Source organism: Emys orbicularis, chromosome 2 (assembly GCF_028017835.1).
Source record: "Emys orbicularis isolate rEmyOrb1 chromosome 2, rEmyOrb1.hap1, whole genome shotgun sequence".
Taxonomy (NCBI): domain Eukaryota; kingdom Metazoa; phylum Chordata; order Testudines; family Emydidae; genus Emys; species Emys orbicularis.
Genome location: NC_088684.1, coordinates 170,306,757 through 170,328,685, shown reverse-complemented (window position 1 = coordinate 170,328,685; position 21,929 = coordinate 170,306,757). Strand labels below are relative to the sequence as shown.

Here is a 21,929-nt window from a genome sequence, read left to right as displayed (position 1 = left end):
CTGAACTAGCAGAGTTTCAGAAAGAACAGCATCCCTTGCTTTGTTAAAGAGTCTGTTCTTCATGAAACTGCAGATAATTCAAACACAACTTTTGAGCCAGCTGAACACTTTCATGAAGATCCTCTCTGTAAAAACAGCTTACTTTGTCAAACATCCTGTTCTTATCAACAATAAGATGAGACACAATATGGAAATCAGATACAAAGGAAGATGTAAGAACAAAAATGAAAAGCAAGACAAACTTAAAAAGGAAAAACAAGCTTAATCGAAAATGGAATATTTGAAAATCAAAATGTTTGTACAAAACTAGAACAATTGCAGCTACTCTTACAAGTTGAGTAATATGCAAATATAAGTATATAATGTTTACTTCCGTTGTACACCTGGATCAAATCATTGTTTAGGTCTGGGATTTTCAGTTGTAGAGTGCAGTTGGTTGCAGAGTTAGCTGTCCTGTCCCCTCAGAGGAAGCAGCCAGTATCATGATATACCATGCCCAGGAAGGATATTTCCAAAGAGTACTGCTCATCACCTCTTGTTCATATGCCTAACTTGACACTCAAACTTGAAAACTGTAACTTTATCAATACTAAATGCAATAGGGTTCTCTATCTGCTAACTGTGAATAAAAATACTTTTTGTAAAGAGTTTGAGAGGCTCAGACAAAAGAAGCTGTAAGTGCAGAGTAATATAGTATTCTGACCTTTTATGAGATTATCAGATTCCATGAGATGGTATATAAGATTTTCAGAATATGCTGGGGGGAACTTGTGTGGCCTGGGGTATGACTGACAAAGAAATGCAGGAGTCCTGGTAGCTAGATTTAGTATCCTAAGTCAAAGGTTAAAGTGTGAGGTATCTGGGTTAGTTTTCTCATACCTAGTACCCATTATCCCTTCCTCAATGGTGGGAGGGAAGTTTCCTAATACTTCCTTTAGGAAAAGCACATAGAGGCAAGCACCACTACAGCCATAGAAAATATTCAAGAAATAAGGTACTAATCAACATGAGGAAGGGTGGCAGAAATAGGCCTATCATTAGAGTACAGCATTCACACACAATTCTCTCTTGCCATATTCTCTGCATGGGTGTGTAGAGCCCTAATTGTGAAGGGTGAGGTTAGAACCCTGCCCAGCTTGCTTGCTTCTTTGTCAGGCTCTAGAGTGGGGTTTTGTCCCAAGCAGTATCCAACACCATGAGAATATACCACTTTTGTGAATACTGCACATGCAAAATTAAAATTAGTAATCTGAGTAGCTCAGCATCAGTATTTGACATTTGCTTTCTGTGAACCAAATCTGATCACTAAATAGTCACTGAAAGTGAACATAAATGGGGTACAATCATTACTGAAGCAAATTGATCCAGTGTTCATGAAAGTTGTGATCTACACCCAATTTTAGATCTACCCTCGGATAAGCATCTGGACAAGTTATTTAGGGTAAAAATTTCAAACGGGAGTGGCGTTTAAAGCTAGATATCTTAATCCTTATTTAGCTGCCTAAATATGCATATGGACCTAGGTTATTAAGTTGGGAACAAATGTTTGAAAATTTAGATCTTAACCTCATTGTTGCCTTCTGTAAAATGGGGATAAAACTGTCACATTGAAGATTGGGAATGATTGTAGTCCTATGAAAATAGAACTTTGTACAGAAGTATTAAGTGAACATATAGCTGAAAGGAAGAGAGAACAGCAGTGCATATGAGATATTACTACAGGACACTTTCCACAGTGAAAACTGCTTCATAGAAAGTTATCCTGGCCCACATCCCCTTCCATTCTGGATTATGCTGATCATTCATTCATTCATTAATGAGGTGAAATACCCTGTGGCAACTGCTCAATTGCTTACACAGAGAAGTGATATTAGGAAAGTACTTGATTTATTTTGCGCCACCTTTGAATGCATTTTAGCAGTGCAGAGTGAGCACTACTCACCCAGCAATCTACAGGCCACTGTCAAGTGCTGCATAAACCCGCAGTTTTAACATTGTGAGCAAGGGAGTCTATCAATACCAACTGGCAGAGGACACACCACAACACAACTCACTTCACACATGACATGCTCACTGTCATAATCTGTATCTAAAAGGTGCCTTATGCAAACTGCTAACAGGCTTGCCTTTAATATTATTGCATGGTATATGTAGGGATGATGAATAAAGAATTACACATGTGCTGGAAATGTTCCTAAAATGTTTGGCAGGCCCTCCCTAAGTCTAGCCTGTTCTAGACAAAAGAATGTCATTTTCCAGGGTTGACTGTGTCTCCAAAGTAAATTAAGCAAGATGTGACCAAAGAGAATGAAAAGTACACTTACAAGTAAAGTAAACCAAAGCCAACAGGAGAGTAAGTAGGGGAAGATGACCACTTAATCTTGACAAGAGTTGGAGACTGCACACTTGAGGAAGCCTTCCTACTGCTTGAAACAGTGTGAGTGAACTTTGAGAAGATATATTCAGAGGCAAAAAGCCATTTTGTCATCCATCACTGGATGGACACAAGGGGACAGAACTCTCATAAGCTGAGGTCACTCTATTCTTCAAGCAAAGGGAGCTGAAGTCTCTGGAAGCTAATTATAGGGAAGAAATATGCCTAGACAAAGTAGCTTGCTGAAGTTAGGTTTTAGTCAATAGAAATCATGTTAGGTCTTGTTTTACTTAAAACCATACATTTTCTATTCTCTCATCTGTTCTTTGTTGTTAAACTTATTTTTGTTTTATTATGAAACCATCTCAGTGCTGTGTATTAAACTGAAGGGTAAAATCCTCACCCAGTCTAACAGGCTCTGTCTCTTTGGAGGAAGCAAACTTGATAATTTCTGTGAGGGTGCAATGAGGAGTGGACACAGCAGGGAACATTGTTTTGGGGAGACTCAGGGATGGAAAGGCTATTGGTGTCCTGCTGCAAGGAGTAACCAAGCTGGGGGAGGCCAGGGGGAGGCCATTGTGCTGTGAGCAGGTGGCTAGTATCAGAGCTCTAAGCCAAAGCAGCACAGTCCAAAAACCCCAGGATTATAGGGCGGGTGCTGAAAACCCCTTACTGGTCTGGGTGAACCACTCCCCTACCCCAAGTGTTAAATATCCACTGCTTCAAGCTCTTCCATGGCACCCAGAGCATAGTGAGAGATGTCCTGTACAGGAGTAAGAATGGCTATGAGGTGATTAAGTACTTCTGAAAACTCAAGTCTTATTTTCAGGACCTCTTCTAATGTCCCTGAGTGACTGACATAAAACTGCTTTATTCTAGGGTGTTTTTTTTTTTTTTTTTTTTTTTAAACCTGCAGATTCTGGTCACCTGAAGAAATAAGACAATGAAGTGACAGGCTAGCTGACTGCACATGCCTGAAGGAACACTGCCAGCAGGCCTGTCCCCTACTGATACTTCCCTCTCTTCCATCACAAGGCATCTAAATGAGCCATGCAGGCTCTGCCAGAATCCACAAATAAAGGCACAGACAAATGCATGTGAAGTCACTCATCCTACTGCTGAAAAGTGTCCCATGGGTCAAGCTCTCAGGAAGCTGAACCACAATTGATCCAGTTTCAACAAGTGGCCATGTTTCTCCTCACATTCCCTCTGCATTTAGGTAAGCCAGTACTAACTGCTGCAGGGAGGCATTTATATTCACTTAAACTTGGTTATATTGGTTTAGCTTCCTCCATAACACTGGACTTTTTTCCTAAAGAATATGCTTTAGAAATTATTTCACGGAAGTTCTGTGACCTGTTATTCAGGTCGTCAGACTAGATGATCACAATGGTCCCCTCTGGCCTGGGAATCTATGAATCAAGCCAAAGAGCTACAGACCAGGTTTAAACCAATTAAAAAGTATCTAAACACACAGTTGCACCAATTTAACTAAACCAGTATAAAGCTGTGTTTTTTTAATAGACTCACCCCCACTAAGTTTCAGCTAATCAGTAGTCACTGTCAGTGCCAGACCAATGTCAATTAAATCAGAAATGTGAATAACTTTAAATTATTTAAGAACACTTTACTATATGACCAAAAAGCCACAATAGAGGAAAAAGGCTGTATTAATTTTTTAAAAAGTGACCTGGTTTAGAGGGGAAGTGAAGAAAGCTATAGGAAGTTATTAGGGCTGTCGATTAACCACAGTTAACTCATGCGATTAACTCAAAAAATATTAATCCCGATTAAAAAAATTAATTACAATTAATCAGTTTTAATTGCACTGTTAAACAATAGAATACCAATTGAAATTTATTAAATATTTTGGATGTTTTTCTACAGTTTCATATACATTGTATTCTGTGTTGTAATTGAAATCAAAGTGCATATTTTTTATAACATATTTGCACTGTAAAAATGATAAAAGAAATAGTATTTTTCAATTCACCTCATACAAGTACTGTAGTGCAATCTCTTTGTTGTGAAAGTGCAACTTACAAATGTATATTTTTTTGTTTGTTACATAACTGCATTCAAAAACAAAACAATGTAAAACTTCAGAGCCTACAAGTCCACTCAGTCCTACTTCTTGTTCAGCCAATCACTAAGACAAACAAATTTGTTAACATTTACAGGAGATAATGCTGCCCTCTTCTTATTTACAACATCACCAGAAAGTGAGAACAGGCATTTGCATGGCACTTTTGTAGCTGGCGTTGCAAGGTATTTATTTTTGCTAAATAATCATATGGCGCTTCATGCTTCGGCCACCATTTCAAAGGACATGCTTCCATGCTGATGACGCTCATTAAAAAAATAATGTGTTAATTAAATTTGTGACTGAACTCCTGGGGGGAAAATTTCATGTTATAGAAGTCTCGGATGATGACCCAGCACATGTTCATTTTAAGAACACTTTCACTGTAGATTTGACAAAACGCAAAGAAGGTACCAATGTGAGATTTCTAACTGACCCAAGGTTTAAGAATCTGAAGTGCCTTCCAAAGTCTGAGAGGAACGAGGTGTGGAGCATGTTTTCAGAAGTCTTAAATGAGCAACACTCCAATGCGGAAACTACAGAACCCGAACCACCAAAAAAGAAAATCAACGTTCTGCTTGTGGGATCTGACTCAGATGATGAAAATGAACATGCATCGGTCTACACTGCTTGGATTGTTATTGAGTAGAACCCGTCATCAGCATGGACGCATGTCCACTGGAATGGTGGTTGACGCATGAAGGGACCTATGAATCTTTAGCGTATCTAGCACTTAAATACCTTGTGACACCAGCTACAACAGTGCCATGCGAACACCTGTTCTCACTTTCAGGTGACATTGTAAACAAGAAGTGGGCAGCATTATCTCCTGCAAACATAAACAAACTTCTTTGTTTTGGCAACTGGCTGAATAAGAAGTAGGACTGAGTGGACGTGCAGGCTCTAAAATTTTAGATTATTTTATTTTTGAATGCAGTTTTTTGTACATAATTCTACATTTGTAAGTTCAACTTTCATGATAAAGAGATTGCACTACAGTACTCGTATTAGGTGAATTGAAAAATACTATTTTTTTACAGGTTTCAGAGTAGCAGCCGTGTTAGTCTGTAAGAAGTGGGTTGTAGCCCACGAAAGCTTATGCTCTAATAAATTTGTTAGTCTCTAAGGTGCCACAAGTACTCCTGTTATTTTTTTACAGTGCAAATACTTGTAATCAAAAATAATTATAAAGTGATCACTGTACACTTTTTATTCTGTGTTGTAATTGAAATCAATAGATTAGAAAATGTAGAAAACATCAAAAAATAATTAAATGGTATTCTATTATTGTGTAACAGTGCTATTAATTGCAATTAATTTTTTAATCGCTTGACAGCCCTAGAAGTTACATATATGAAAGGGGAAGCTGATAGCTGCTGATTTATATTTATTATTAGAAATTGTAGAAAGTTGATAAGCGAGGTAAAAGGACAAGGAGAAGCCTATAACCAACACTAAGGAGTTTAAATACATTAGGAATGAAAATAATCCTGACAATGGTACTGGTCCATATTATTTCCATCTAGTAGAATTACCAATAATGATGCATAAAGGCAAGAAGTATTTAATAAATACACCTCTACCCCGATATAACGCTGTCCTCGAGAGCCAAAAAATCTTACCACGTTATAGGTGAAACTGCGTTATATTGAACTTGCTTTGATCCGTTAGAGTGCGCAGCCCCGCCCCCCCGGAGTGCTGCTTTACCACGTTATATCCAAATTCGTGTTATATCGGGTCGCATTATATCGGGGTAGAGGTGTATTTCTATTCTGTATTTGGGAGGAAAATAGGTCATATCAGATAACACTCTTTCTATTCCAAGAGTTTTAAGAGAGGTGGCAGAGGAGCTTGTTAGACCATTATGTTCATTTTTCAGTAAGACTTGGAACACTGTTCTACTGTGGGGAAGTTCTGGAACACTGGGGAAGTTCTAGAAGACTGGAAAGAAGCTAATGTTGTGCCAATTTTTAAAAAAGCTAAATAGGATGACCCAGGTAACTACTGGCCTGTCAGTCTGACATTGATTCCAGGCAAAATAATAGAGAGGCTGATTTAATTCTTTACTAAAAGAAGTCCTATAATATAATTAATGCAAGCCTACATAGGTTTATGGAAAATAGATCCTGTCTAACTTTTTACCAACCAAACTTGTAAAAAAAAAAAAAAAAAAAAAAAAAAAAAAAAAGAAGAGTGATGTAATTACTTAGATTTCTGGAAGGCATTTGACTTGGTAGCACATGGCATTTTGATTAAAAACTAGAAAGATAAAATTAATATGGCACACATTCAATGGATTAAAAACTGGCTAAATGATAGGTCTCAAAATGTAACTGTAAACAGGGACTCATCAAATGGGTGCATTTCTAATGGGGTCCTGTAGGGATCTGTTTTTAGCCCTATGCTATTTAACATTTTTATTAAGGAAATGGAAGAAAACAGAATCAGTGAAAGTTTGCAGATGACACAAATTAGGGGAGTGGTAAATAAAGAAGAGGACAGATCACTGATACAGAACAATATGGATTGCTTGGTAAACTGGGTGCAAGCAAACAATATGGCTACATATAGATGTCTATATCTAGGAACAAAGAACACTTACAGAATGGATGACTATCCAGGTTTGGTGGCCATGGTGAATAATCAGTTGACCATGAGCTCTGAATGCAATGCTGTGGCCTAGAGAGCTAATGCTTGGATGCACAAAGGAATCTCAAAGCAGACAGGTTATTTTATCTCTATTTGGTACTGCTGCAACCACTGCTGGAATGCTCAGTTCTGTTACCTACAATTCAAGAAGGATGTTGATAAATTAGAGAGGGTTCAGAGAAGAGCCACAAGAATGATTACAGCATTAGAAAAGATGCCTTATAGTGATAGACACACGGAACTCCATCTAATTAGCTTAACAAAGAGAAGGTTAGGGGGTGATGATTACAGTCTGCAAATACCTACATGGGATACAAACATTTACTAAGGGGATCTGCAATCTAGCAAAGGTACAACATAATCCCTTGGCTGAAAGCTGAAGCTAGACAAATTCAGACTGAAAAAGGTAGAAATATTTAACAATCAGAGTAATTAACCATTGGGACAATTTAACAAGGCTTGTGGGGGATTCTCCATCACTGACAACTTTTAAATCAAGATGGGATGTTTTTCTAAAAGATATGCTCTAGGAATTGTTTTGGGAAGGTTCTATATCCTGTGTTAGACAGATCAGACTAGATCAGCGGTTCTCAAACTTATTGGGTTGGGACCCCAAAGTGGGTCACCAATCCATTTTAATGGGGTCACCAATCCATTTTAATGGGGTCACCAGGGCTGGTGTTAGACTTGCTGGGGCCCAGGGCTGAAGCCCGAGCCCAAGTCCCACCACCCAGAGCCGAAGCCCAAGCCCTTGGGCTTCAGCCCTGGATGGTGGGGCTCTGGTTACAGGCCCCCTCACCTGGGGCTGAAGCCCTGGGACTTCAGCTTTGAATCCCCCCCCTCGGGTCGTGTAGCTATTTTTGTTGTCAGAAAGGGGTCACAGTGCAATGAAGTTTGAGAAACCTTGGACTAGATGATCAAAATGGTCCCTTCTTGCCTCAGAATCTATCAATGTAACATTTCTCAATACACTTCCTATAAAAATCAATGATCCAGAAGAATATATAAACTCAGTGCTATTGGTGAGGAAGTAAACAAGGAGGACATGTCACTGAGACAGCACTCCAGAGCATGTGGTAAACTGGGTGCAATTAAACATATTTTAATAAAGCCAAAGGCAAGATCACATTTAGGAACAAATGTAGGGCTTACTTAAAGGACAGGGAGAGTGGTGGCAAGAGACTACCCAGGAAAGCAGTGACTGAAAAGGATTGAGAGATTATATTTTAACCAACTAAACACAATCATCCACTGCAATACTGTAGCAAAAAGGCATATATTTTTTCTTATGCCTCAGTCTCTGCCCATGTTATTTTGAAATGCTGATATTGGTTTGTAAAAAAGATTACAAATAGCTGCTGTTGCCTGATATTAAAAAAAAGTGTACAGAAAGTTAAGAATGCTTCTAAGGAGCAGTTTTAGCTAGACCCCAGATTGGGAATCAGATTAATAAATTATTTCCTGAAGAGCAATACAGGAACCAATTAAAGAGAAATGCTGTTTTACACAGTATGCCATCAAAATATAGGGTCTGGTGTCACTGACACTGGATTTAACACGAGAATATTAAAATTAGTATGTGTAGTTATATATTCTAACAGACTAATAAAGGTAATCTAATCTCATGCTTCAGGGTATAATCCAATGCCTTTCACTGGTCAGGGCCAAAAAATTGCCATATACAGTACATATACAATAAAAATCAATTTGGCATCACTTAGTCCCATTTTTCATTGACTGCCAAATGTTTGTCACAAGTCCTTAAAGAATTATTTTTAGTATACTTCTGCATAGCTACTGTGCATATAATACAATAAATGATTTGTATGTGCAGTTTATACACACCTTGTGTATGCCACAATTCTGTGGACACAGAAGTTACTGTAAAGATACTGCTTGCTGCAGAATTGTGCTTCAGAATCAAAGCTCATTTAAAATAAAGTCGAAAGCATGAAGATAGCACTTGACATTTAAATTATTTCACATCAAGCCAGTATGCTTATCCCACAATACAGGACTGCGTACTATGCCTTTCCATGTGCCAAAAGCCCCAGCTGCCAAATCCTACAACTTCTACAATGCAGGTGTGTAGGAGTTCAGAAATATTTACATCAAAAACAAAGTATAGGAACAGCAAGTTGAATTGAATATAAAAATAAACAGGGTTAAAGTATCAATTGTATTATTCAGTTTGTATTCAATTCAGTAAAAGTTTCCAATTTTTTAAACTTAATTTCCAGTCTGCTGCTACAGAGTGCAACAGAATTCAAGTTTACCTTTCCACTAAATATATGGGGGTTCTCTTTGATAGCTAATCTACATCTAATTTCTCCTCTGCTGTTGATGAATCTTGAAAGGTTATTCTGAGGTACTGCAATACTGTTCAGCATTACAGAAATGCTTAATAAAATAAGTTATATCTGCAAACTATTCTAAGTGTACAGGTGGAGAAAAAAAGTTTTGAAGATTGACTCCTTCCACTCAATCTGATGAAGAAAAACACAAAAAAATTATTGTACATATATGAATGGATAAAGTGGTGGAGTTCAATGTTCTACTTTTTGAACTTAGTCCACATAGAAACTAGAATGTAGATGGTCTGGTTCTCCATTATCCTGCACCAAATATAGTAATTTGCACCAGTGCTAAGTGGTTATAAAATCCCACTAATTTGATCTGATAGCATTTTGTACCTACTTCACAATCCTGTAAATGACTACACATGGTGCAGGATAATGGACAATCAGATCCTAAATGTCTTTTCAGCAGTTAAGATAGAAAGTGACCAAGATTTACTGGTTATCAGCATCATTAACTTTTTGAAAAACTTTGAAAGTTTGTTTTTCATATTTATGAAGAGAATTTAAGTGTGGTCAACCCTTTTCATTGTACTTTAGACATTTTGTGAGGTTTTCAAGATGGCTGAGAAATATAGACAATTACTATATCCTGTTCTAGTCAGCCATAACTTCTAGCTTTGAAAATGAGAAATCTCTATCCCACACAACAAAAGAGCAAATGGATTTCAATTTAGTTATTTATATCAGCAGAGAAATGGCACACAATGACCAATCTATGAACAGGAGTAATAATGAAGCCAAGAGACAAATACCTAGAATTATCAAACCTCATATCCTCTAATCTGAAACCCAGGTCTAATTCAGGCTGGAAAAGAAATTATATATATTTAACCTATCAGAAGGGAAAGGGTATCAGATTTCCATTTCTATTTGATTTCAGCATCAGTTTCAAGTCCAAGACATTTTACTAAGAGGCATCCCAGATAGCAAAAGCATAACATGGCACCAGGTCTATTCTATGAACAAATTGATATTAGAATTTCTACCTCAAAACTTCTTTACATTCATCTCTCAAAACACTCTTAGGGCTGTCTACACAGTAGGATAATGTGCACTACGGGGCTGTGATTTCTAAAGCACACTAATGTGTTGTGCATTATATAATAATAATAATTAATGGAGATATCCCATCTCCTAGAACTGGAAGGGACCTTGAAAGGTCATCAAGTCCAGCCCCCTGCCTTCACTAGCAGGACCAAGTACTGATTTTGCCCCAGATCCCCAAGTGGCCCCCTCAAGGATTGAACTCACAACCCTGGGTTTAGTAGGCCAATGCTCAAACCACTGAGCTATCCCTCCCCCCTTTAATTGGTCCACGTAGACCAGGGGTAGTCTATTATTTTTGTCAAGGTCCAAATTTCTTGCTCAAGGTAGTCAAGATCCAGATTCCAGAGAAAATAATGAAAAAACCACAACAATAATATTAATATGTAAATAAAAAGATTCTGGGGTCTGTTCAAAAGCATCTGGTGATTTAGATTTGGCCCACGGTCTTCCCATGATGTAGACCCTACTGGTGCACATAAAAGTTCTCAAGAAAGCCTCAACATAGTACTATACACTACATTAAAGAGCACTAGGAAAACTTTACTTTGCATCAGTAGAGTCTATATGGACCAATTAACATGCAACATGTTAATGCTCTATAAAAATCACCCCCCTAACCTGCAGGGTGCATTACCTCACCATGTAGACAAGCCCTTAGTTTTTCAAGTTTTAATCTATGGAAACGCCATTTGTGCAAGATATTTTTTTAAAACAAATATAAAGGCTTTGAGCTTTTAAATTTCATTTATTGTTAATATTTTAACACAAATTCTGACAGAATTCTGCAGGGCATGAAGGGATGATCTTTCAGTGGTGATGTTTCTGTTTAAACTGAAGTCCACAGTAACCACATGTTCCAGTTTTTGTATCTTTGTCCTGCAAAAAGAAAACATCTCAATAAAAAATATAAGACTTGCCAAGTATAATTTTAATTTACTATTGTAGATTTTAAAAATTGCACTTCATTAAATTACCTGTATATTTACCTATCTTCTTCCTAAAATGACTAACTTCCTGATTCAAATATAGTTAACTTTACATTTCAATTGTGATATCTATACTGAAATTTGACTAGAAGTGGCATTGAGGGGGTCACGTTTGACTTCCATATCATGCCCAGTTTCCAAGTTATTTCTCTCCTCCTTTTAAAAATGCCAGCTCTATAAGCTCAAAGTGGGATCTGAAAATCAAGCTGTTATTTCTATCAGTATATCAACAGTAAAAGGTTTCTCAAGCCAAATTGGACCCTCTGACACCTGTGCAACTCCACAAGTTGCAAAGTTACCTCAAAAAGTAACTTCACTGGGTTTTCACAGATGTCACTGATTGGAATTTAACAAACATTGTATGTTGATTATTCAAAATAGTAGAGAGTAACTCTCTTAAGACATGTCTACACTGGGAGTTCGGACAATTGCACAGTCCTATAGTGTAGCTGACAAAGAGAAGGAAAGTTCAGAGGCTGAGTTCTGAGGGACATCCTAAAGGGGAACTTTGGAAGAAGAATAAGATTACTGTGAAAAGTCCAGGCAAATATAGCCAAGAGTTGTTAAGTAACAATATAAAAAGCATTTATAGAATCATAGGACTGGAAAGGACCTTGAGAGCTCATCTCAAAGTGCAGAAAATTGATTTGTTTGTTTGTTTTAGAGCCAAGGTATGCAAACTAGCAATTAAATAAAAGGGACTGAAGCACTTTGCCTTGGACATTTCCTCCAGATGGATTTAACTCTCAGATCCACTATCAGATATTTCAAGTGAAGAAAAAGAGGAAAAATACAGAAACTAAAAGAATCTTCCACCATTAGAACCGAAGATCCAGATTACTACCCAAATATATATTTATAAAGGTGATTTGTTGCACTGAACTGAAACGAACAGTGAGAAATTGTGAAAGTTAAGTCACAGAAGAAAAGACAACTTAATTCAGAACTGTGAATTAAAATATCTACACTTCTGTCCATTCAGCTCCACATCCATTGAGAAAGTTTTCTGTATACTCACATTAGTTTGTCCAAAGCTACATAATGGGCTGGGAATGAAAATAGCAATTTAGTTGGTAAAAGCATCTCAATCTTTCACATCATATTTAAGAGCCTTATAGACTGTGGATTCCATTATTTTATAGAATCAAACTTTTCAATTTTAAATATAATTGAGCCTTTCCATGTCTGAGTAATAAATATACTTATAAAATGAATCATACATTTTCTTCATAAAACGTATGGAGTTTTTCCGTGTTGGGAAAAATCACAACGATGCTGACATCAAATAAAACCTCCAATTAAATAAAAAAAAAAAAGAAAAGAGTCCTTGATGGTCATCTTAGCCAGAGACCAAGTGGACAAAGAGAATGAAGATTTTAAACTCAGATTGTGAACTCTTAATCAGGGACCATGTCTTGTGTGTGTGGCGAGCACCCAGCATGCTACCAGGCCACCAATAATCACATCCTACTTACACTTAGAAATGGTTCCTCTAAAATGACATGCATTGGCAGGGCAGCACCCCGGAAACTGTCAGTACTTATGAACAGCAAGATAGTGAGGGGAAGTTCATACTGCACACACTCTCTTAGGATATATAAAGGACTTTCGTCTTCAAAACTGTTAAACCAGCATTTTATACAAGTACTAAACTGATATGCTTTAATTAAAAAAAAAAAATTATCTAAGAAAAAACTTACTTTGAAAAAGAGAGAGACTATCATGAATCTGCATAGATATTCAGGACAGAAAAGTCCCAATGAAAGTTCCTACTTTTTGTTTATAAGGCATTATTTGTTCCTAGCTGATCTTTCCCTAGCTCACTTTCCACTATGCCTTTGTTTGATCATGCCATTCCTTCCACTTCCTCTTCCCGGGATCTAATCTAAAACCTATTGATGTTAACAGAAAGATCCTGTTAATTTCAATGGATTAGAGATGAGGGTCATGTTCAGTCATTTAAGACTGTAAACTCTTCTGAGCAGAAAACCTTACCCCTATATGTTTAGCCATGCACACCTATGTTATTATAGAAATAATAAAAGTGACAGTCACTCCCTCCTTTGCAACTCACTAAGCCAAAACATCAAAAGAGTGAGTGATTTTACCTACCATAAATAAATTAGTAAATAAACTACATGTGATACAGGGGATAGCACAAAAGGAGATTAAAGTTCTGTTACCAAATTTATGTACACTTTAGGATGTCCCAGAGCTCCACCACCACCATCACATGATATCACTCGGCTTTCAACTTTATTCACAGGCTGCTCTGCTATTAAGTCAATAGCAAAGGTCTCATTTACCTGCAATAACAGAACAAGAGAAAAGATTTTTCCTGAGGTTCACTACACTAAGGCACAAATCAGAAGATCACCATCTGAGTCCCTCAGAAACCAAATTCTGCATAGTAATTTTTACAAGAAGCATTATTAAATATTGAACAGATAACCATAGGTGATTGTTTAAGGGAACAAACTAAATACTAAATCTATACTAAATATCAAGCAAAGCTTATCTAATTTTTACCAAACTATGGGTAAATTTCCTTGCTTTAATAGAACAACAGCAGTTTAAACTCCTTCATGTTAGGAAAAAGATTGGGATTTTTTAATATAGTGAACTCTGAAGTGCACAGAAACTCCTTTAACAGCATATATCTGAAACAGAAACTTTGTATTTTATAAATAGCTTATTTAAAATAATAATTACCTCAACTTGAAGCAAACAGAGTTCAAAAATAACTTTAGATCTATTCAACTGCATTAAAATATGGTCTGGTCACAAACCTATCTGTCCAGGCTTTCCCAAATCCACTGTGTATACTCTTCAAAGACTCAGCCCATTTACCTTTGATTACACACATTTCTAATTAGAGTGTGAACTCTGCTTTTATACCAAGGAACAAATTCTGCCCTCAAATCTGAACACAACATTCACTGACTTTAATAAGTTCAAATGAGCAAATATAGAATTCAACACAATTAATTCATATTTTTATACACACAGTATCTCCTGAACAGCAAACAGGATTTAACTTTGATCTCACAGACCAAATGGGAGAAAGTCTAGAAAAAATATTTGGAGAATATCTGTAAGTACTGAACACTAACTTTAACAGCTATTAAAGTACAGCTTATTGTATTAAATTAAAATAGGAACATATGGTGAAACACAAAGTTATTCTAGCAGTTTTAATTGACCCGTATTTGTCAATGAAGAATATACACATTGTTTTCCCTTTAGGGCTTGGACACAGACTAACATACCACTTTTCCCAAAAGAATAACTTTTGTTAATACATGCCTGTGTGATGCTGGCCTCTACTTTACTAGAAAAGCTGGGTATTTTAAAAAAATCTGTTTTATATACACAAGAGTATAAAATATTCTGCAATGTCAATCAAAAGAAGCAGTATCTGCTATGTGCATATCTTCACAAGTATTATACAAAACATGCAATTTGATTGGTTTTGAAAAATGCAGATACTCATGGGGAATACAAGCATAAGGTAGGTAGGTTTATATCAGGTGAATCCTGAAGAGCTAAAAGTAGTTACTTTACAGTTCTGGCATATGGCAACATGTAACAGATTCCCTGCTCCCAAATTATGTCTTCCACCCAGGATTTAAATTCTTTAATACAAGATTGGAAAATTCATGTAGCTAATCAAATCAATTATCCAGACTGAATGTTTTGGTAGCTAAAGAAGTTAATCAATAATTTCCATTTTGAACCAAGTTTTAGCATGGCCTCAAACCAAGATTTAGCTATTTACCCACAAATACACACGTGCAAAAATTAGAGATTGCATTTTAAAATATGAAACTTTAAAACGATCAAATAATCATAAATACAGAAACTTTGCTGAGCCAGTGTCTCAGAATCTCATTGGCATTATGCATGTGTGCACAAGTTGGGTGGAACTTCAGTTAACGTGGGAGGGCTTGGGTAATTGTGAAAGTGGGCATGGAGGAAGTCCTTCCTCCTTCCATATAACAGGAGATAGGGAGCACAGAAGGAGATATGGCTCTGAAGTATAGCTGATGCAAAGGCAGGAATAGAACCCATCTCGCTGACATAGTCAATGTCCAACAATTTCCTTTGCCAAAGGAACCTCTGCCTCATGCACTACACAACTATGCCTCATGTACTGTTCAACTTGCATGGAGCATATGGAAAAACAATAAGTGATCAAGTAATTAAGGACAGTAACATAATGCACATGCATGGGGTGGGGAGAATTAAGGTTACAAGGCTACCTTGATTTCAGATTTACTACCAGTAAAGTTCCTCACTTCGCAATTTTAATATTCTTTGGCTTGGACTATGTGACGGGTTTTCCCGGGGTGCAACCTGAAACTGGGAGCCCTCTGTCCCACCAAACTGGATTCCCTCTCACCTTGTGTAGCTGTGACAAACTGCAAACCTCTGATAGGTACTGCATTTAACAAAGACATCCACAGGCAGGGACACACCCAGTTGAGTTACATGAATGCTTCTCCAAGCCACTCATGAATTAACAATAGAGAGGCTCCAGCCAATTCCCCCCAGCTCCCCAACTTTATTCCCCTGAGCTGTACCAGCCTGACCAGAATACATTTATAACCCAGTCCGTCCCTCCTCAATGTGGAGAGGACATGCAGCACCAGTTTTTGTTCCTGAGCTGAGGTTTCCCAAACACTTCACACAAAATACACTGTTTTAGGTAAAACATAAAACAGGTTTATTAGCTACAGATAGATTTTGAGTGATTATAGGTGGTAGGCATAAAGGACAGAGATGGTTACCAAAGAAAATAAAAATAAGCACACGATCTAAGTTTTATAAACTAAACAGGATTTGAATCAAGCAGTATCTCATCTCAATAGATAGTACAAGCCAGTTAACAGAGCTACAATACACAGGCTGGAATTCCCCTCCAGTTCGGGAACACCTTCCCCCTTTCAGTCTTTGTCCTCTAGATGTGTTTCTAGGTGTTGAGTTGTGGGGGTAGTGAGGCCAAGTGATGATGTCACTTCCCCTCTGTTACAGTTTCCTCCAGCTTGCTGGAAAGATCTTTGCTCCTGACATGGAGGTCCGCCTCCATTGGTCAAGCATTCTCCATTGTCTACGTGCTCTCTCTGAGAAGTCTCCATTGTATACAGTTCCTAAGATAGTCATTGTGAGTGTGGATTCCCTTTAATGGGCCATTAGCTCATCTGGCTGCTCCATTGTTGTACCTGAAAGGCTGGTTGTGGGTGTTCCCAACCTCACAACATATTTCAATAACACACATAGCAAAACTTCATAACTTCACATACCATAATAGCACATACAATCCAACAGGACATTAATGTTCAACAGATCAAAACTTTTAAAATGATATCTCATAAGGCATACTTGGTCAAAACATATAATTATATGACAGTGCTGAATATGGGGGTTCCAGGATGCTATTCTGAGGCACACAGTGCCACAAATATGAGTTAGGTTAGTATGTTGTTATGAATGACTTTTATTATAATGCACTGTAATAATATTTTAAACTGACAAACATGGACAAGTAAAGCAACAGTTATACTTGCCCTTGCTGGATATTTCAATCCCCCACCCTTTCCTAGTTTGATTGCATTAATGAATTGCTTCTTATGCTTACTACATGAATTATATGTACCTCTTAATTTACAACATTCATACTGAAAAGCCAACCAAGCACTCAGAAGGTGGGAAATGCAGAGTCCGGGTTGAAACTCTGACCTCAATCTCTTTTCCTCCCTTAAGGCAGCAGCAGAATATGGATAGTGCCCCCCCTCTCCCCTCACACACACACTCCTATTGGGCTTGTGTGTTCAGGAGGCAGAATCTAATATAGTACAGCTCATGTTCTCTCACACATGCTTCCTATATTACACTAGCACTACTCTTGGTCAACTTGAAACTAGTATACATAGTTTGTTGTTTAATCAGCGAGACAGATATGACAATGTCCTGTAAAATACTGGACAAACCTTACTGAATTAAGTGTAAGTATTTTAGCAGACCATTGTATTGAAAATGCAAAGGTTTGTGTACTATTGCGGGATTGCATGGAACTTCTTTAGCGGGACTAATGCAATCTCTGGGAGAGCTTAGGCACTTCAAAGCACTTTGGGAACAATACTTGTAAAGTGCATTTCCTAGAAAATACTTGGGTGGCAGGGGAGGGAAGGAAAATGCAAATGACCCACCTCAAATCCATCCTACTGAAGCTGTACTTTAAGCAGGAACCCATTGCCTGGCTAATGACCTCTTCACTGTCTCTTCAAAGAGCCAAACTGGATAAATGAGGGACTCTCTGAGTCATGGGTTATTCTTGTTCAGAGCAAAGGGTTTGATTAACTTAAAACCATGGTTGAAGGATTGCTCCTACCACAGCCCGTGTTGCAGTTGAGGTGATCTCTGGCAAGCTTATTAGCATGCATGGTGGTTCTTCTATTATTTTTTCTATGCTTTCTCTGTATTGCTTTTAAGAACAAAATATGCTTGCTTAAAAAACGCAGTGAGGTAACAACTGGGGCAATTATACTGGGTACCATCTGAGGAGAGAAACAAGCAAACCTGTTTAGGTAGACTGTCCTTTGCTAGGAATAACACTGTGAAGGCAGGGAACTGTTCTGGCTGGAAATATCCCAATCAAAAGGGAGCAGGACACTTGTCTCCACCCAAGAGAAGTGTTGGCTGGGGAGCCTGAAGCATAGAGTGGGTGTACTTGCTGAACCACAGAGGGGGAATACAGGTGCAGTTGACCTGAACTGTGACAGTCTTTGGACTCTTTGGTATTCGCACATTATTGTTTTACAACAAAATACATTTTTAGTTTGTATTAACAATTCGTCATTTTTTAAGAGAATGTTGCCCTGCCTTTGGGTGATACTGTATCTTCCTAAGAAACTGCTAAATAATGTGGACTGAAAGCCCAAGATTTTCAAAAATAGCCTACACTTAGGCTTCTAAATCCATATTCAAACATATAAATAAAGCCCTGATTCAGCAAACACTTTAAATACATAGTTCTCTGAACAGGGATGGACTTAAGTGGCCTGATTTTCAAAGTAATGAGAATTCAGCAGCTCCCACTGAAAATCAGGCCACTTAAGTATCTAAATATTGATTCAGATGTCTAAAGTTAGGCTATTTTTGAAAATACTGGCTGAAAATTACAGCTAAAAATGCACATTGTTCTAAAATGTAACATCTATGCCTTTTTTAGACTTTTCAATAAGCCTTTAATTCCTAAACAACAACTTTCAAGAGAGATTCTGGTGACCAAGCAAGCCATCCTTAAAGTAAAAAAAAAAAAAAAAAAAAAATAGCATTAAGGAGTCTGCAGAAGGTTCTTAACTTTTGATCAATTATTAGGGTTTTGTTGACATTTATTATCAATTAGATGTGCAGTTGTTTGAGAGAAATCAGATTTACCTTTCTGACTGATGAGGGGGGGAAAAGGAGGTTTAAAAACATTTTAATAGATTTTAAAAGGTAAGTAGTGGTTTTACAAGTCCTTATCTTGTTTTCAGTTAAGAGATACAATGAATTATCTTGCAGTATTACAGATTGCAGTGAATGATTAAGTTAGTTACTTGTTCAAATAGGTGATTTGAATTCATGGATGTTACTTGTTCATGTGATTACTAAACCCCTTTTTCTTTCCTTGTATTTTCAATTGCTTATTATTTCAATAAACCTAGTGGAGTAAGCAGATTTGTTAGCATCTATATGAAACATCCTCTCTAAAAATCTAGATAAAGTGAACCATTAAAACTACTTCACATTTAACCATATTTTAAACAATAGTTCTGAAACACTCAATGAGCCATCATGTTGCCTTAAAATTTTGGGGGAAAGAAACAGATATGCTTTGCAGTTTAGCACTCCAAGGGCTGTATTTCCAAGTTCCAGAATTTCCAGCCACTTCTGATTAACTAAAAGCACAGGTGCTGTACCTCAAGGAAGTTATTAACAGATAATATCAGGTTACGAGGATTAATTTCCTCACTGGGCCCCTTATTACCTATCAGTTTAAGATGATGGAAAAACTTCAACTCCATTCCTGCTGTATCAAAGTATATCTTAGGGTAAGTCTACACTACCTGCCGGATCGGCGGGCAGCGATTGATCCAGCGGGGGTCGATTTATCACGTCTAGTCTAGATGCGATAAATTGACCCCCGAGCACTCTCCCGTCGACTCCTGTACTCCACCGCTGCGAGAAGCGCAGGAAGAGTCGATGGGGGAGCTGCAGCAGTCGACTCACCGCGGTGAAGACACCACGATAGTTGATCTAAGTACGTTGACTTCAGCTACGTTATTCACGTAGCTTAGATCAATCCCCCACCTACCCACCCCAAGTGTAGACCAGGCCCAACTCTTGACTTGCCCACATCAAAGTAAGTGCACCAGGAAGTAATGTTAAATATTTATAGCCAGCAAAAAAACATTTATAGTCCACAATAAAACATTAGCAGTTTGTTTCTCTTCAGAGGTGGTAGCTCAGATCTGAGTAAAATTGCTGCTGTATGTCATGCATAGCTCCCCACAAAGAAAAAGCAGTCTTCCTCATTCAGCAGTTGATCTGTCATTCCTTTGAACCCAGGTCCACATTATTGACTCATTCCACCCACACACTGAGTGGGTTCAGTTCCAAGTGCTATGTTCCACCTGGTCACAGGGCAAGAACATAACTAAGGCTGCCCAGACCTTTCAATTCTGCTAGTTGGAAAAGGGTTGCCCTGGTTAAGAATCCCCTCTTGAACTATCATCTTGGTTCTATCTTTGAACAGTCCTGTATGCTTCTGTTTGAATCCATCAGGCATCAACAGTGACAAACACAGCAAAATACCTCCTCAGTGGAAACAGCAATGCTAGAAAATAGTTCCAGGATCTCAAACTTCAAGAATGCAATGCATATTCTAGAGTTCCCTAACAAGAGCTCCCCAATACTGGCCAATTCCCAAAATTCACTGTACCAATAGTTAGATGCCAAGGCACCAGGGGATATACGCATAACCAAGAATGTATAGATACAATCATGCTGTAAGAGTACTAAACATGAAACAGAGCTTCTGTACGGATTTGATTAAATCCACTAAAGACACTTTCCGTTTTCAGAAAGCATAGCTGGCATGCTTATAAATGCAATGTAGAAAAGCTGGGCTTGAAAGTCACAGACTGATTCTGCCGTTTTGGATTCTTCTCCAGTACAGTATTCTGCCACTTACGCCAGAAGGGTAAATACGAATTCAAGCAAAGAAAAACGATGTCATTATAGTATAACATACTTATCTTGAAGACAAATTAGAGGATTGGGCCTAGACAAATTACAGGATTAGGCCAAAAGAAATCTGATGAGGTTCAACAAGGAAAAGTGCAGAGTCCTGCACTTAGGACGGAAGAATCCCATGCACTGCTACAGATTAGGGACCGAATGGCTAGGCAGCAGTTCTACAGAAAAGGACCTAGGTGTTACAGTGGACGAGAGGCTGGATATGAGTCAACAGTGTGCCCTTGTTGCCAAGAAGGCTAACGGCATTTTGGGCTGTATAAGGAGGGGCACTGCCAGCAGATCAAGGGACGTGATCATTCCCCTCTATTCTGCATCGGTGAGGCCTCATCTGGAGTACTGTGTCCAGTTTTGGGCCCCACACTACAAGAAGGATGTGGAAAAATTGGAAAGAGTCCAGCACAGGGCAACAAAAATGATTAGGGGGCTGGAGCACATGACTTATGAGAAGAGGCTGAAGGAACTGAGATTGCAGAAGAGAATGAGGGGGGGATTTGATAGCTGCTTTCAACTACCTGAAGGGGGGTTCCAAAGAGAATGGAACTAGACTGTTCTCAGTGGTAGCAGATGACAGAACAAGGAGTAATGGTCTCAAGTTGCAGTGGGGGAGGTTTAGGTTGGATATTAGGAAAAACTTTTTCACTAGGAGGGTGGTGAACCACTGGAATGGGTTACCTAGGGAGGTAGTGGAATCTCCTTCCTTAGAGGTTTTTAAGGTCAGGCTTGACAAAGCCCTGGCTGGGATGATTTAGTTGGGGATTGGTCCTGCTTTGAGCAGGGGGTTGGACTAAGTGACCTCCTGAGGTCCCTTCCAACCTTGATATTCTATGATTCTAAGATTCAGAAGGGGGAAAAAAAAGAGACCATTTACATATTTTAGTGCCTGTACAAAAGTGGGGATTTTAAGAAAAATTGTAATATAAGTAGGCTAAAAAATATTTATTTTAAATGGTGTCAGATTTCACCCTTCACCCAAAGAACATTTACGTTCTCATTTTCATAATTAAGACGTAGACCAGGAAAGTTAAAGGTGATCCTGCTAAGATTTATTTTAAAATGGGCTTGCGTCTAATTTTGCTTTTCTGAGATGTATAAAGAAGGCCCCCAAATTTGTTTCTTTTTTTTCCTTT

The 21,929-nt window shown here is 38.0% G+C and overlaps 1 protein-coding gene across 1 annotated transcript in view; it reads right to left on the bottom strand.

The window, feature by feature from the left end:
• Nucleotides 1-11,238: 11,238 nt before the first annotated feature.
• Nucleotides 11,239-21,929, bottom strand: part of NDUFS6 (NADH:ubiquinone oxidoreductase subunit S6) — a 32,183-nt gene continuing 21,492 nt past the window's right edge. The window contains exons 3-4 of the mRNA XM_065399483.1: nt 13,683-13,805; nt 11,239-11,389 (exon numbers count right to left, since the gene is read on the bottom strand). Of these exons, the coding sequence (XP_065255555.1) occupies nt 11,321-11,389; nt 13,683-13,805 (192 nt within the window). The 3' untranslated portion in view covers nt 11,239-11,320. The remainder of the gene's footprint in view (nt 11,390-13,682; nt 13,806-21,929) is intronic.